General features: G+C 44.7%; 1 protein-coding gene across 1 annotated transcript in view; it reads left to right on the top strand.

The window, feature by feature from the left end:
* The window catches only part of SIDT2 (SID1 transmembrane family member 2), a 1446738-nt gene that overhangs the window by 468223 nt on the left and 960707 nt on the right, over window positions 1-17808 (top strand). The window contains exons 7-8 of the mRNA XM_044080965.1: window positions 1867-1900; window positions 9516-9542. Coding sequence (XP_043936900.1) covers window positions 1867-1900; window positions 9516-9542 — 61 coding nt within the window. The remainder of the gene's footprint in view (window positions 1-1866; window positions 1901-9515; window positions 9543-17808) is intronic.

Raw genomic sequence — 17808 nt, 5'->3', positions numbered from 1 at the left:
TCAGTTATCTGCCTTACCCTCTGTAGTATCACTTGCACGAAGTGTGTTCACAAAGTGTTTAGCTAAGATTATAGGTCATTGCAGGCTACAAGATATCCACATTTTTCCATGTTTAGATGACTGTCTTATCTTTGCAGTCTTTTTTAAGATGTCAGGAATCTCACTCTTGGGGAGAGAGATCGCTTTGCTCAAACTGCAATTCCAAGAGAACATTCAGAAGTCTGTCTTGACTCACTCATACAGGATTTTGTTCTTGGGATGTCAACTAGAAACCTTAATTCAGAGAGCTTGTCTTCCACATGCAAAAATAGATCTTTATTTAGATCTGTTTTTAAGGTTTTCCACTCTTGACTTTGGTCACCGAAAAGAATACTTCAGGAGTTTGGGTCTCATGGCATCTCTGACTCTCATAATACCCCTGGCATGACTCCACATGAGAAAGATACAGTGGTATCTGAAATCTCTTTGGTCCCAGCATCAAACCCCCCTTATCTTTCCAGATCCCAGTTCCAGGATTTATCAGAAGTGAAATTTTTTGGTGGAGACAACAGGTACCTTAAAAATGAAGTCTTCCCTCTTCTGTCCCTGCTTCAAAGCAGTCAGTTACCACAGATACTTCAGACTTTGCCTAGGGATTGGTTTCAGAAGGGTTAAGAGGGCACTGGGTATGGGACAACAAAGACAGATGCAAGCATATAAATATCAAGCAGATGCTTGCCCTGATGAAAGGCATTCAACTCAATGAACAGTGTTTCATCCCTGGGACTTCTTGGCTACAGACAGTACACCACAGTCAAGTGGAACATCAGCAAGCAAGGAGGAACTAGGTCAGTACCCTCTTTGTAGAAAACATGTTAGCTCTGGATATAGCTTCATATCACAGTTTAATTTCAGACATCCTACATTCTGTCAGAGAAAAATAGTGTGGCAGACCAGCGGAGCAGGACCAGGACAGACCCTCACAAATTGAAACTAAATCAGGGGGTCTTCCAAGATTTAATCCATCTCTGGGGAATTCCTCAAGGAGACCTTTTTGCCTCCTGAACAGTCGACTGGGGAAAATTCTGTTCCAGGACTAAATGCAATAAGGCCTGGAAGACAGATGCCTTTTTCTTTGGACAGCTCTCTTTCAGCCTTGGGAGGTCTTGCTAGATTAGCTCCCTGTACGATTCTGAGCCTTCCCTGGTAGCCCACATGGGGGGGGGGGGGGATTCCTATGAAACATAAAGAGGATACATTTTGACTCCTCAGAGTCAGTAACTGAAGACGCAGGCTTCACTGAGGGAGTGGTTTCCATATGATCCCCTCTAGAAGAAGTCTCATTTGGAGACATTCTGGAGTTAGTGAGGCAAAGAAGAAGTTGGTCCTTTGAAGCTCCCATTTCTGATGAGTCAGTGTTCCTTCAGGCATTCAGAACTGGCCTTTCTACCTTCTTGGTGGTTCTGCTTACTGAAGAACTAATGGATGTGGTTTCTAAGTGGGCAAGGAAGGAACCTGTTGTGATGGAGCCAATTCATTGAAGACCATGTAAGATTTTAGTGGCTTCCGGGAGTCTTCTTCCTCCCCACTAGATGCAACAGCCAAGGAAGGAGCTTTCAGAAGAGAACACATCTGTTCATCCACCTAATAGAGAATCCTGGACACTGGACAGATTTGGGAAACATGAATGCTTCAGTGACCCCTTGCTTTCAAAACACTGAACTGCCTAGCTCATATGACCCATTTTCAGAGGGACTTGAAGGAGTTGACAAAATTCCTTTTGGGTAACTTCCTTGCAGACATCCAAATGTCAGGAGTCCCAGTTTGTCTATCCTCCAGTCAGTGACTAATCTTGGATTGGAAGGGGCCTTTCTGTACTCTATTGAGGGGATTGATCTGATTGGAGCCTGTCTGGTGAAGGGTGGTTGGTCTAGGGCTTGGAATAAGCATTCTGATTGGTCCTTCTGAACCTTTTACATTTTTTTTTTTAAATTTTTTAGCTTCTGGTATTTAAGTCTGCATTTGAGCAGGTTTCTGATGGTTTGCGTGTTGTGCAGCATCTTGCACTGTCGTGCAGTTGTGCGCCATAGCCGGACAGATTAATTCAACAGTTTTTCCTTTAGTTACAGCTGTAGCACAGTAGTGTAGCCATTATTCTTAGTACTTTCCAGTCAAAGAAATGTTGCTAGTGAGCTGAAACCTATCAATTTACCACCACCACCAAAAAAAAAAAAAAAAACAGGCAGAAGTATTCATCCACTAAGCTCCTCCTTGATTGATCCTGAAAAGCCTCATCCCTAGTGACAGCAGTCTTCATCCTAGCATTATGGACACCTGGACCACCCTTGTTTCTTCTGCCAACCTTGTTGACTTTGATCGCTTGAGGCAGTGTAGCAATTGCCTCATATACACCAACAACCCTCTATTAATATCTCACTTTAGTACAGAGTGAAAGATATGTATCTACACCAAGAGTCTTGCACTCAAAATGATAACACTGAAGAGGTTGGCAGCCCAGCCAACACAAAAATCAACATAGGCAGAGATTCTTTCAAAAAACCTACCGAGATACCAGAGACCTCCAAAACACAAGAGTGCTACAATTAAACCAGTTCCCACAGCACTCATAACACGACACCAGTGTCTCACCTACCATGCCCATAAGGCGTAACACTCGAGACCAATTTTTATAGTCATTGGAGACTCAGTAGTTAGAGACATGAATGTTCCACTCGACAGGTTGAATAAGGAGAAATTCACAATCAGCTGCCTGTCCAGTGCCAGGATTCATCAGATCACTCATGCACTCGGGTCTCTCTGCAACAAGTACCATTATGAGTTTATCATAGTTCATGTTGGAGTGAACTGTACCTCACTGGACTATATGAGGAGAGACATGATTGAGCTCTCTTAGTACATGTTCCAGGCAGGTATGTCCCTAGCCTTGAGCAGCATACTACCCTCACCTAGAATGATGCCACAGTATAAACAAAAAAATATTGATTTCAATCATTGGCATAATTTTTGGCGTCATTCAAAGGGGATCCAGTTCCTGTCATCCTGGGAAGCCATGGTCAACAAACCTTGCTGGTTTGCCAGAGGACTGTTCGCACCTGGCACCTCTGGGCTTTTGGCTGCTGGCAAAGGCTCTTGCCCCCCCCCCCCCCCCGTAGTGCCTTTTTAGGCAAAGTTTCAAAAATAAACCTACTGATGTGAAATTTGCCGGTCATAGCAAAATAAGGGTCATGCTGCTAAACGCTAGGATCTTAAACCAAAAACTGCACATCCTGGAAACACTTCTATCACTGGAAGATGTAGATGTCTGTGAAGTCATAGAAACTTGGTTCAAGGCCTCAGAGAGTACCCTGGACTTGCAAGGCTACAATGCCTTCTCTACCTTTAGACAGCAAAATGAATGTGTGAGAACCAAAGGAGATGATGTTTCTGTCTATATTACAGATAAATTCACCTCCCATCTAGTTAGACTGGACAAGTCCATGGACTTGCTCCAAGTTCACGTTACAGTGGGTAAGACCCCTATTCAAGTCATAGCAGGTTATAGATCCCCTCCATGGGTCATGGCATACACAAAGCGTACTTGACAAAAGTGCAGACAGTCCAAATATTACCCAACACTTTGATTGTGGGGAATTTCAATTATCCCACTATCATTTGGGAAACCTACACTAGCCCTAAACTGGTAGCACAACAATTAATTGACTTTAAAATGCCCTGGAACAAATTGTTCATACCCTGACAAGAAGAACAAACATACTGGATCTGGTCCTCACTAACATGTCAAATGGGTAAAGTACCACAACTGTCAGACCCTCTTTAGTTGAATCTGACCACAAATCATTCACCTTTAAGCTGACGTTAACACCAGAGCTCTCAAAGGGTGAAATCAGACTAAATAATTTCACCAAGGCAAACTATACCCTCCTAGGTGAAGGTATAAGTGCATTCTGAGCCTTACACCCAGCTGGAAGTGATAAGTACACCAAAGCTTTCCCTAAAGTTCTGTATAATCAGTTGCATAAGTTTATAGACTCAGCCTTACCAGAAAAAATTAAAGCCAGAGCCACTAAGTAAAAATAAGCTGCCATGGCGGACATCCAGCATCAACAAACTTTACAATAAATGCAAGACGTTGCTCTCCATGAAAACAAAGGTGAGACCCCAACAATGGAAAAACTCAGCCTCAGCAGACAAGACAACTTGTCAAGATAAAACTTAGCACAGCCAAGGATAACCATAAGGCCTTTTACAGCTGTGTGCATACCCTAAAAGGTAACACCCAAGCATGTGCAGAACTAATGACCAATAGTATCGCACACACTTACCCACAGAGATAGCAAACCTGCTAGCGGATAGGTTTGGTGAAAATTTAATTTCCCTGTCCCCTCCGAATCTATCACAAACCTTTCCCCAGACTTCCCTCCCATCCTGCATATCTGAAGATCAGGTCATCAAAGCCTTGTCCAAGGCAAAAAACACAGCATCTATGGGACCAGATGGCATCCCAGGCTGTTTTTTAAACAGGTTAAAGCATGAACTAGCATCACCATTAGTACCCTTTTCAATCAAAGTTGTAACCAGAGACTTTGTTCTTGTGGAATGGAGAACATCAACAGTTATTCCCCTCCACAAAGGTGACCTAGCAACAGACCCGGGGAATTACAGACCCACAAGCCTGACCAGCCTCATCTGTAATGCCATGGAACGCATCATTATAGACCTCCTAAATAATGATATAGGCGACCTCTAAACCCTGTATCCGTCCCAGTTCGGCTTCATCAAGGGCAGATCCTGCCTGTTAAACCTTGTGGATTTTTTCAAAAATGTGACCAGGGCAAATCTGTGCACACAGCATACCTCAGCTTGGCAAAGGCTTTTGACACAATCCCACAATCAGGCATTGCCGATAAACTTAGCAAACTGAATGTAAACCCCTTTGTTGTAACTGGCCCACAAACCAGACGCAAACTATCAAAGTAGGTGACTCCACATCAACCTGCAGACCTTTTACCAGCGGGGTGCTCCAGGGGTCAGTGCTGGGCCCCCTACTGTTTGGTATATGCTTCTTCGAAGTTCAGGTCAAAACTAAGGGGTTGTGGTTGGCCAAGTTTGCAGACGACTGCAAACTGGGTGCAGTTATTGAATTCCCAATTTATGTCAGTATACTCCAGGAGGGTCTTATACAGACTAACAACTGGTGTCTTTGTCACAGTCTCAAACTGAATGCAAGGAAATTCATCATCATTCCCTTCAGCACAGTGTCACTTCATACTATCAAATCAACAACCCTGAGTACCCACGAAGTGACACGGGACTTAGGTTCACAAGTTGACCGTGTCCTTAATTTTGACTACATTGTGTCTACTGTAATAAGGAAGACTTTCTGTGTAGTACACTTGGTTAGTAAATGCATCACCTCGAGAGCAAAAGAGGTTGTAACCCCTCTATACTCCACACTAATCAGGCTCATAATTGAATATAATGCTCCATTTGGCATGTACCGTACAAAGCGCCTGTAGCAATTGGAGATACCTCAGAGGTTACTAACAAAGATCATCAAGGGACTCCAGCACATGCCGTACACAAACCGACTAAAGTCCCTTTCACTTCACTGTGTATCATACAGACTCTTAGGGGGAATCTTATTCCTGGCTTACAGAGCAATCTGTGACCCAAACCTAATGAAATTGGTGCATATCTGTAAATCAAACAGGAGCCGGGCCAACCATTCCACACACCTAAATATGGTCTGGGACTTAAATAGGACATGCTGGAGGGACAGATTTATCTCCCAGTGGCTGTCGCGCCTTTGGACTAGGCTACCTATTCATGTGAAACAGAGCACCTTTGTGACACTGTTCAAAAGGAACCTAGACAAGTGAATGGGGAACCATAAATTATTACTGAGAATAATGCTCACAACCCTCCTGGACATGGGCAGTCATTACTAAATGCAGTCTTGGGTATTCACCAACATTTCTGTGGCATTACATTGGGATTAAACAGCTAGGCTTGAAGTGACTTCTGGGTTGATAGCCTAGTAATCTGCTGTGATCCTTTATCCATGCATCTGCTTTTTAATGCAGCATTGCTATTTGTTGGCACACCTGGATGTGCCAGGGTGATGCCGGAGAAGGCTTACAGATATCCTTCATCAGTACCTCTTTTGATAGTTCAGCTGTTTGGACAGGAAGTGACAGTAACACTTAGCAGCAATGAATATTAAGACAAGACCCTGTCTGCAGTTGGCATGCACTATACCACACCACAGAGGACCTGTTCCCAAAACCAGGTGGTGGTTGGGAAAAGCTGTGGTTCAGAAAATCTCCAGGTTTTGGCCAGGATGCTTCTGATGAAGGATCCCAACCCAGTGCAGAGGGAGAAATAACTTTAATGGATATCACCCCAGAGGCAGACTGCAAAAATTGCAGCAAAAGTAAGAAAGTTGCTAAAAAAAAAAGAGTCCTCCAGCAAGTCCCCCATACTAATTAGAATCCAGGTTCTTTTTAGTTCCAAAGAAAACAGGGGCCTAATACCCATCATGGACCTAGGCCACCTCAGTTAAAATTCCTGGATGGTCATGGTTCAGTCCATTGTACTCCTTTTTAAGGAAGGATGACTGGATGTGCTCCATAAGTCTCCTGGCCGTGTATTATCATATCAGGAGAGAAAAGCAGTCCAGGAGATTTCTCAGATGTTCATCGTGCATACAGCTGCAGTCATAACAGATGGGTTCTCCTGCCGTCAGGCGGGTCCACGGTCGGCCGAATTCCAAAGTCTAGGTCCGGCGTCGGTTGTCGTCGCTTCTTCCCTGACGTCAGTGGCGACGGGGGTATAAAAGAACCAGCCGACGCCATTTTCTTCAGTCTTTCTTGCCGCGTGGTGCCCGAAGCAGAAGCAGTTCGCAAGTGCCGGTCGGCCAGCTCCTGAGATTAGGAAAAATTTGGAAACCAAAGTCTTCTTAAAAGCTAAGTACCCCATTGGGGAAACTTTTCTTGCCTCAGACCGATGACAGACAAAGTTAATAATTGTATTTCTTGTGGGAAGCAAGTACCGCATAAGGATTTCCATTCCCTCTGTATACCTTGTTTAGGCCCAGACCACGGCGTCTCGGTCTGTCACTTTTGTGCTACGTTCAACAAACGCACTATTAAGCGTCAGGCGGAGTTCGCCCAGCATTTTTTTGGGAAAGCATTTAACTATACCATGTCGTCGGATACTCCGACTCCGGTTTTGTCTAAAAAACGCAAAGACAAGGACCGACACTCGAGGTCCGCGGCCTCTACCGACACCACGCCAAAGCCGACTACACGTGGTCCGGTTCTCAGTGAGGCGCCTATGCAGCCCCTGATTACCGACGACACATCTTTGACGGTGTCTCCTGTACCCGAGGTCGCAGGCTCCTCGGCCCACACCCCGACTACAGATACCGAAGCCACTCTTGGCGTTGAAATACAGAATGTGGACAGATCCAACTCCACTCAAGGTGTCTTCAGACCTTCCTCTTCTTTCTCCATCAAGGCTTTCACCAAGTCTAAAGCAACCATGCACCCTAAGAAACCAGCTACACAGGGCCCATCTCCAGGCCCCATGCCTAAGAAACAGATGCTTAAAATGGAGGAGGATTTAATTACTCTAATCAGAGGTTCTCAGCCACCTCCGGACAAAAGGCCCAGAGTGGAGGAAGATTCCCCCTCCTCTGATCAGGGCTCCATTATTTCAGAACACTCCGATGATCAGGAACAGTCTTACTCCCCTTTTGAAGACTCTGATGCAGAGGAGTCTATTCCTTCTGTATCCCCCCCTGAGGATTACTCATTTGGGGAAACTTTGCATACCTTAAGGGAACACTTCCACTGGGAAGGCCAGGATTATTCAGATTCCAAGAAAAGGCTCAGGGAATTTCTTTTGTTACCCCAGCACAGGCCTCTGGCTATACCTCCTGTCTTGGACATCCTAGATGATGTTTACTCGGAGGCCTGCCTTAACCCGGACTCTCTACCTCCAGCTCCAGTTAAGCCTGACAGGTACTACAGGGTTCCTGACTCACACCAATTTCTTTACAAAAGTCATGCTGCTGACCTAGAAACCATCTCACAGGGGCCCAAGGGAGTTAAGGCTTCCATTGCCAAAAATCCATTGCCCTCCGAGAGAGATTCCAGATCCTTAGAAAGGTGGGGAAAAAAGGTATATACCTCGGCTACCTTAACCATGAGGGCCTTAAACTGTCAGTTTCATATGCTAAAATACCAACAGTTTCTGTTATCTCAATTGAAAAGTAAAATGTCACAACCTGAACAACCAGACTTGAAGGAGTTGCAGGATTTGATGCATAGTGCAGAACAAGTGCGTAAACATACCTTACAATGTGGTTTTGATGCTCTAGAGGCCTCATGTAGAGCTGCTGTTACAGGCTCAGTCATACGTAGGCATGCCTGGCTCAAGGAACAAGCCTTGCCTGATCATGTCAAAGCTAAATTACTAGACGCCCCTCTTCAAAAGGATGTACTTTTTGGGGCAAATGCTGAGGAAGTATTACGGAAAATGGAGGAAAAAGCTAAATCAATGCAAACTGTGAAAGAATTTCTGCAGGTTCAACCCCCACGTTTTAATGGAAATTGGCCTTCCAAAAACTGGTCCTTTCCTGCCACAGACAGACCCCAAAGAGGCAGATGCAGGCGCCCGAGGGGCAGAGGACAATCACAAGGATCGTACAGAGGCAGACAGTGGCAAGCTCCTACACAAAGAGGTGGTGAGGACAACTCACAATCTTTCAGAAAGCAAACCCAATGACTTTCCCCTTTGCAGGCCAACCAAGTCTCAAATGGCAGCCCCCTTAGGAGGAAAGCTGGCACTATTCTCAAAAAATTGGCATGTTGTCACAAAGGACAAATGGATCCTGGACATTATAAACAGAGGCTACAAATTCCACTTTCATACCCTTCCAAAAATGAGAGGCATGCCAAACCTGCCACACAATCAAAGGGCAGAGGCACAAAAGCAAATTTCAGATCTTATAAACATGAAAGCTATTCAAGAGGTACCTACACACGAACAAGGTCAAGGTTTTTATTCCAGGCTATTTCTGGTGCCAAGGAAGGGAAAAGATTGGAGACCTATTTTGGATCTTTCCATCCTAAACACATTCCTACTCGTACCAAAATTCAAGATGCTCACTCTACAGCAACTTCTTCCCATGCTGGGCAAGGAGTCTTGGCTGGTAACATTGGACCTCAAGGAGGCATACCTGCATGTCCCAATCAGGCAAAATTGCAGAAGATACCTCAGATTTCTTGCAGGTTCAACCCATTATCAATTCTCTGCATTGCCCTTTGGCTTATCTACTGCGCCCAGAGTATTCACAAAATGCCTGGCATCAGTAATTGCCTACTGCAGACTTCAAGGGATACAAATATACCCTTATTTGGATGACTGCCTGATCCAAGCGGACAGCAAGCACATTCTTCTGAAACATCTGGCTTATGTAATAATGTTATTAAACTCTCTGGGATACACAGTCAACAAAGAGAAATCTTTTCCTGGGTGCCAATTTGGACACAAACACCCAGATGGCCTACCTCACGCCAGAGAAGCAGGGGCAACTAATTCAATATTTCAGAACACTGGCAAATTGCACCAGGCTGACTGCAAGGAAAATCCTGCAGGCTCTGGGATTCATGGCATCTTGCATCTTACTAATCCCATGTGCAAAGCTGCATATGAGAAAACTACAATGGTACCTAAAAAACATATGATCTCAACACAGCCACAGTTTGGAAACAATAATACCACTAATTCCATGTCTGCAAAAGGAATTTCTGTGGTGGGCTCAAGCATGTCAAACAAACACAGGTCTTCCATTCAGCAAGCCTCAAGCAAATCAAGTGATCACAACAGACGCCTCGGACTACGCCTGGGGGGCGCACATGACAGACCGGTGCATTCAGGGCAAATGGTCCCAAAAAGAAAAGCACCTTCACATCAATCAAAAAGAAATGCTAGCCGTAATAAATGCTATTATAGCTTTCAAGGACCTGCTACAACCAGGTCAACTATTGATAAGAACGGACAACACCACAGTTATGTGGTACATAAACAAGCAGGGAGGAACACATTCTTATCCCCTATGCAGACTGGCCATATCACTTTGGAACATGGCCATGGACTTACAAATGGAACTGCAAGCACAGTACTTGCCAGGCAAGGAAAACACGCTGGCAGACAACCTAAGCAGGAATATGACAGATCCACACGAATGGAAGTTGCATCCAAAAGTTTTTACAGAAATAATCCAAGAATGGGGAAGGCCAGACATAGATCTCTTTGCCTCCCACAAAAATCATCAATTGACAAAATTCTGCTCGAGGATCTTCCATCCAAAGGCCTGGAGAGTGGACGCTCTCTCTTTCAGTTGGACATCAATGACAGTTTATGCCTTCCCGCCTCTTCCTCTGCTGCCCAAAGTCCTATTGAAGACCAGAGCAGACAGACCAAAGATGATCCTCATTGCTCCAGACTGGCCAAGGCAACACTGGTACCCACTCCTGAGGAGCCTGACGCATTCCCCTCCATGGACCCTGCCTCTAATGCCTCTTCTTCTGACTCAACACAGCTTCAAAACTCTTCACAGTCAGCTAAAAACACTCAATCTAGCCGGATGGAAGATTCCTTAGCATCACAGCAGGCCCTACTCTCCAAGGAGGTGCAGGATGTCATTTTGGAGGCCAGAAGGCCATCAACTAGAAAAGCTTACTCCGCAAAATGGAAAGCGTTTTGTGTCTGGAATGAGAAAAAGGGCCAGAACCCTGGAAAACTGAATTTACCTCAAATACTACAATATTTGGCTGAACTGCTAAGCAGTGGACTTTCGTTCTCCTCCATCAAAATCCATGCCTCAGCCATTTCTGCAGAATACAACACAGATCCTCCTTTATTTTCTCACCCTCTTTTAAGACGGTTCCTCAGAGGGGCTAAGAATTTAAGACCTCCAAGGAAACAACCAATACCTGCTTGGGATCTTAATTTAATTCTGGAAAAACTGACTTTGCCTCCTTTTGAGCCAGCTGCCTCATCAGATTTGCAATATTTGTCCTGGAAAACAGCTTTCCTTCTGGCTATCACTTCAGCTCGTAGAGTTTCAGAACTACAGGCTCTCATGGCTGTCCAGCCTTTTATCATCTTCCATCAGGACAGAGTTTCCTTACGAACCAGCCCGTCCTTTATGCCTAAAGTGGTATCCAGGGTAGCTTTAAATCAGGCCATACATTTACCTACTTTTTATCCCAATCCTCAAAACAAAGGGGAGAGATTACTACATTCCTTGGACATCCACAGGCAACTGCGTTATTATTTGGACTGAACAAAACCTTTCAGAAAATCAGAACAGCTCTTTGTGGCCTATGCGGTAGGAGCTCAAGGAAAGCCAATTTCCAAACAGACAATCTCAAAATGGATAGCCCACTGCATACGCTTTTGCTATTCCTTTCATGGCAAAACTGTACCTACAGGCATTAGAACTCATTCCACCAGGGCCACAGCCACCTCTGCAGCCTTCCTCAGAGGAGTTCCTACCAAGGATATTTTGGAAGCAGCCACTTGGAGTTCTGTGCATACCTTCTCCAAACACTACAACCTACCATTATACTCCAAATCTAGAGCAGGCTTTGCCACTGCAGTCTTGCAGGGCATTTTGGCTCCTCCTAGTTCCACCTAGTGCCTACCACCCCTTTCTTAGCTTTGGGATTCTACCCATCTGTTATGACTGCAGCTGTATGCATGATGAACATAGTACAGTTTTGTACCTACCATAAATGTAGATGCTCAAGTGCTAATACAGCTGCAGTCCAGGTTTCCCTCCCTCCTTCCCCTCTAAGGGTATTCTTTTATGGTGTATTTGCTTGCAACTACTGTTTTTTGATTATATTGCATTGCATTACTACATAATATTATGTATTGCCTTCCTTCTGGGGGCACCTGACATCTGGGGCAAGAAAAACTGAAGAAAATAGCGTTGGCTGGTTCTTTTATACCCCTGTCGCACTGACGTCAGGGAAGAAGCGACGACAACCGACGCCGGACCTAGACTTTGGAATTCGGCCGACCGAGGACCCGCCTGACGGCAGGAAAACCCATCTGTTATGACTGCAGCTGTATTGGCACTCGAACATCTACATTTATGGTAGGTACAAAACTGTACTTTTTAGCTGGGAGCTAGTAATTTTCAATTCAGAGCACTGTCCCTTGGCCTCACCACAGCCCTCAGGATGTTACATTACTGCCACAGCCATGCATTTGGTTATCTCAGGCTGCAGGGGATTAGGGTATTCCCATGTTTGGATGATTGGCTCCTTACTGCACCAACCAAGGATCTTTTACTTCATTGCAAGGACTTCTTGTTCTAGTTTACTCCACAGCTGGGATTATTGTCAGTCTTGCTAAGATTCATCTTACAAGTTTGAGTTTATTGAATGCCACCAGGACACAAGTTCTCCCAGTCAAACTCCCATTATCCAGTATATTGTCCCTGCATCAGGTAGCTTCAGAGGTTGTTTATTACCCTTGTCCCCCAACAAGATTTATTCAACGGCTTCTGGGCTTGATGGCTGCTTTGATCACACTGGATGTTCTTTATCGTCAGTGTTGTAGTACTGATTCTTGAGTCTTCCTGCCATGCAGGATCCTGTGAATTACCCAGTTTCCGGAGTCGTTGCATCATGCCTAGGTGAACAGATGTCCAAGGACCAACATTTGCATATCAGGGTATAAGAAGGAAGTCCGCTGGAGCCATCTTCAGTTCTTTCTGGTTGTGCTGTCTGATGCACTTCATCATGTGTGCAATCTGCTCACTGTCTGCTCACTCTTTTCAGAGTTTCTTCAGTGTGCTAGTTGGATAAGTACCCCATTGGAGATTTTCCTCTTCTAATTAATGTTTTAGAAGGTTAACAATTTCTTTTAAGTGTGGGAAGCAAATCCTGCGTAAAGATTTTCATTCTTTGTACCTTTTCATTTTGGGTACTCAGTATGACATCTCTAATTGTCCTGATTGTGCTTAATTCTGAGCAAAGACACTTAAATGCAGAGCTGAAGTCTTAACTCATATGGAGTCCTTTTGTTTCAGTTCCCTCTGTGTCATCACACCCCCAACGTCATCCAGCATCATTCTTAAAATATGCAAAAATAGACTGAGGATATCTCCTAAACCTTGGCCCATGCCACTTAAGTTGATCGATTCAGGAGAGGCACCTTCACAGATCCCTGCTCTGGTGACTGCCAGGCCTAGCACCTCTGGTATGACCTTTTGGGAGGCCGCTAAGGATTCAGATGTTTCATTTACTTATTCCACAACATCAACCTCGATCAGGTCTGAAGTCGCGCCATAGGCTTCACATTCCAATGTTTGTGTTGTGGTTACCATTAGACACATTATTTTCAGCACTGGAACCCAGCCTGAGGTCACTGTTTGATGATCGCACCCCCATGGATGCCTAAACGTAAAAAAACTTCAGCCTTCCACTGTCTTGCCTTCAGCCACTGCAGCTCATGTCAAAGCACTGGACCTCTTGAAAATAGCTCAGGAATTCATGGCCTTCCTAGAATCCAGGAAAACCAGCCACACCCAGATCACTACCCCTGAATCACTCCTCTCCAAAAGGTGCAGGGGTGTGGCTTTTCAAGAAGAGTCTGATTGCACAGGCTCTGAGGATGAGGAGTTGTCCTTTTCTGAACACTTTCCACTCCACTCCTGTCCTGACTCAGACTCTGATACCCTCTCTTCTGCCCCCCCCCCAAACTGAGGTCATCTCTTTTAGGGATACCCTTTATAAAATGAAAGAGGCTTTTAACTGAGAAAGCAAACCGTTCTTGCACGGTCAAACTCATTATGGAGAACTGAGTTTACCATCTCTCAGCCCACTGGCTATCCCTTCAGTGCATGTAGTGCTTGATGACATCTTTGAAGACATTTCTTTGCACTCGACTCTACCAACTGCTCCCTAGAAGTCTAATCATTTTTATAGAGTTTTTGAGTCGTTGAAGGTTGTGTGTCAGGCCTGGCAAGCTGGTACGTAAAAATCAACTGCCAATCATTAGCGGACCGGAGTTCCGCTGTGGCGACCCCTAACCGGGAAATGCCGAAAGACACAAACAAACAAGCACCTCTATAAGAAACCTGAAGCTGACTGCTCAGTTTCCTCAGACTTCACTGAAGGGCCACCAAAGGTTGGAACTAGTCACCCCTTGACTAATGATGGGGAGAGCAGACTGTTAGAGAGGTTTGATAAAACGTCTTCCTCAGCTACCCTGTCTCTGAGGGTGCTTAATTGCCAGTTCTATATGTTAAAAGTTTCTGGAGTCCCTACAAGACCAAATAATTTTTAAGGCAGAGGCTATTTCTGACACAACATTGTCTAAGAAAATTCAGGAGACTGCTAGAGCAGCCTTACAGGTCTCCAGACATTTTTGTTTTATTTTATTTGACATTTGATTAGCAGTAAAGTCCAAATGGGATATCATCCCATTTTCAGCAGTGGCCTGGAGAGAAAAGCTCCACATTGACATAACATAGTTAGTTAGTTTATTACAAGGCCTAATACAGAAGAATGACATAGTAACTAAGTGAAAATTCAGCTTCAGTTCATATATGCATACTATATATACATAGTGCAGATGTTTTGACAGCTTTAACAAGTTGAAAAAGACCATTGTCAACAGATAAAGACTTAAGACGTTGCAGTTCATAGCGATGACATTAAACATACTGAGTACACACCCTGAAACAGAGATGACTAGATTAATATAGCCTAGGCAAAAATATATTTGTTCTTTGTCTGACAAATAGATTTTACTAATTTCTTTTCTCTGAATATAGTCTGTGTGTGCTGGTAGTGGAAGGAGGAAGGATCTGTTTTAGCCTGTGGTAGTGCAGGAGCAGAGCCAAGTTTTATTTCGGTAGTCTTTTAGTAGTTCATAGGTTCATAGGTTGGTACTAGGCTATCAGCCCTAGGGCCTATACAAGCCTAGCCATAACAATTCCCTGGCTATTTCTTCCCACATTATTTACTTTCCTGGACCCCTGTCTAGCAGGGCGACTGACGTGTGATCCTTGGGGTGAATTTCCTTTCTCCCATCCAATCGTCAAGGTTCCTCTTGAAGAGGTCCAAAGAGGCACTCTGCTTGACATGTATGGGCAATCTATTCCAGAGTCTGGGGATCTCTGGGTCAGGAACCTATCCCTCCAGCATGTTTTGTTTATTGTGATGACAAGGTTTAGATCCCTGGAGCGTGTAGCTCTGAGGGATTGGGATTTCTTTAAGTGTAGCATGTCCAACAGCTCTGGGTTTGACATGGCCTTGTATGTTAGGCAGAGATCGCCTCTGAGTAGACGATATGCGACAGAGTATAGCTGGAGTTTTTTAAGGCTGTCAGCGTAGGGCATCTGCTTTAGGCCTGTGATTCTTTTTGTGAGGTATTTGAGGCCTTTCCAGTTGTTGCAGATGTCTTGAGAGGTACATACCAAATGGGGCGTTGTATTCTATAATGGGTCTAATGAGGGATGAGTACAGTGGGACAATGACCTCCTTTTTTCTGGATGAAATGCCCTTCGTGATGAGGTGTGTCACATAGAAGGATTTCCTGACTGTTGTGGCGATGTGGTTATCGAAGGTGAGACCACTGTCCACCTGTGTCCCTAAGTCTCTTATCACACTTTCTGTGTTTAGTGTACTGCCACCTATATGGTAATTCATGGATACATGTTTTTTCCCAAAGGGGATAACAATACATTTCTTGGCATTGAGCTTGAGCCCATGGCTCTGGCACCAAGCATGTGTTTCTGTAAGGCCCTTTTGTAGAGTATCCACATCATTTGGGGATTCAATAATGGCTCCCAGTTTGCAGAGTCCCTTAGTGTTGACCTGTACTTCAGAGAAGTAGATGCCAAACAAGAGCGGCCCCAGGACTGAACCCTGAGGTACTCCAGTTGTCACCTGTCTAGAGCTGGATTTGGAGTCGGCTACTTTTACAGTGTGGGTTCTATCAGTAAGCCATTTAGCAACCCATTGGGTGACATAGGGATTAATGCCCAACTTAGTAAGTTTATCTATGATTCCAGAGTGGGGGATGGTGTCAAAGGCCTTGGCAAGGTCTAGATAGGCTGTGTGGACCACCTTACCCTTGTCCATGGCTCTGGAGACTGATTCAAAGAAGTCAATCAGGTTCAGGAGACAAGATCAGCCCTTCACAAACCCAGACTGGGTGTGGTCCAGTGTTTGAAGGTTGCCAATGTCTTTGTTTATAAGTTCCATGATAATACGCTCCATGGCCTTGCAGATAAGGCTTGTCAGACTGATGGGACGGTAGTTTCCGGGATCCAAGGTGGATCCCCCCTTGTGGATTGGGATAACTGTAGCTCTGCGGCACTCAGTGGGCACGAAACCTGAGGTGAGGCTATGATTAAACATGACACTTAAGTGAGGTGCCAGTTCATATTGTAGTTCATGTAGTACACAGCCCGGGATGTCATCTGGTCCCATGGATGCTGTATTCTTGGCTTTAGAGAGTGTGTTTTGTACCTGTGTGGCCGTTATTACTGGAATTTGGCAATCTTCTGGTATTGAGATGGGCCATTTAGGGGGTGAGAGGGGGGTGAAGTTGGCACTGAATTGATCTGCCAGGATATTGGCAGTATCCTTCGGATCAGTATATTTAATGCCATTCTGTTTTAGCTCAGAGCAGATCTGAGCATTGCCATTTAGATTCTTGACATAGTTATAGAATGCTTTGTGGTTGTCTTTGGAATCTTTGGCAATTTTATTTTCGTAACTAGCTTTGGAGGATTTTATGAGGCATGTCAGTTTCTTACTGAGGCTAGTAAGGGAGTTTTTTGCATCCTGGGATTTTCCTCTTTTCTGCAAAAGTTTCTTCCTTTTGTTGTAAAGTTTGTTTATGGCAGGGGACCACCAGATTGGCTTCCTTTTTTTGGATGAGAGCATTTTGGTTCTGTTTGGGATGGCATGATTCATGCATGAGTGGATGTGCTCGTACAGTCCCTTAGTGTAGGATTCAGCAGTTGAACTTTCAGTTCCCGTCTGCATGGGTGTCATGAAGTTTGTCACTTCTGACTTGAGTAGCATGAAGTTGGCTTTGGAGAAGTTTTTTATGGTGGTTTCTTTACTGGGGGTGGGGGTGGGATGTGGATGTTAAGGGTGATTAGCTTATGGTCAGACCTGACTAACGAGGGGTTGACCATAGGTATGGAGCATTGATTTCCCATGTTGGTAATGACCAGGTCTAGGATATTAGAGCTCCTGGTGGGACTATGGATTAGTTGATCCAGGGCGTTGGAATTTATGAATTCCAAGAACCGTTGCGCAAAGGTGTTGGGACATGAGTAGTTTTCCCAGTTAATGGCAGGGTAGTTAAAATCACCCAGTATTAGGGTGTTTGGTTCTATCTTAATATTTTCCAGTATGTTTAGAAAGGTGTAGTGAGAATCTTGGGGTATGGTGGGGGATCTGTAGCAAGCTACAATTTGGATTGCAGTCTTACCTAGTGTTAGTTTCACTTGGAGAATTTCAGACACATTGTGTTGGCCAACTAGCCTGGTGGTGTGAATATCCTTGGTGAATATTGACACTCCTCCACCTTTAGTGTTTCTGTCCTGGTTTGGTGGCCGAAAAGTGTGGTAAGAGTTGTAGCCTGGTATTGCAGGGGTGCTCTCTGGAGCCTTGAACCAGGTCTCAGTTACTGCACAGATATCGATGTTCTTCATTTTTAGGAGTGACTCGCGAGAGTGCATTTTGAGGTTTAGACTTC

This window comes from Protopterus annectens, chromosome 8.part0, assembly GCF_019279795.1.
Source record: "Protopterus annectens isolate FY-2018-M chromosome 8.part0, PAN1.0, whole genome shotgun sequence".
NCBI classification, from domain to species: domain Eukaryota; kingdom Metazoa; phylum Chordata; order Ceratodontiformes; family Protopteridae; genus Protopterus; species Protopterus annectens.
This window is presented reverse-complemented; position numbering and strand designations above follow the sequence as displayed.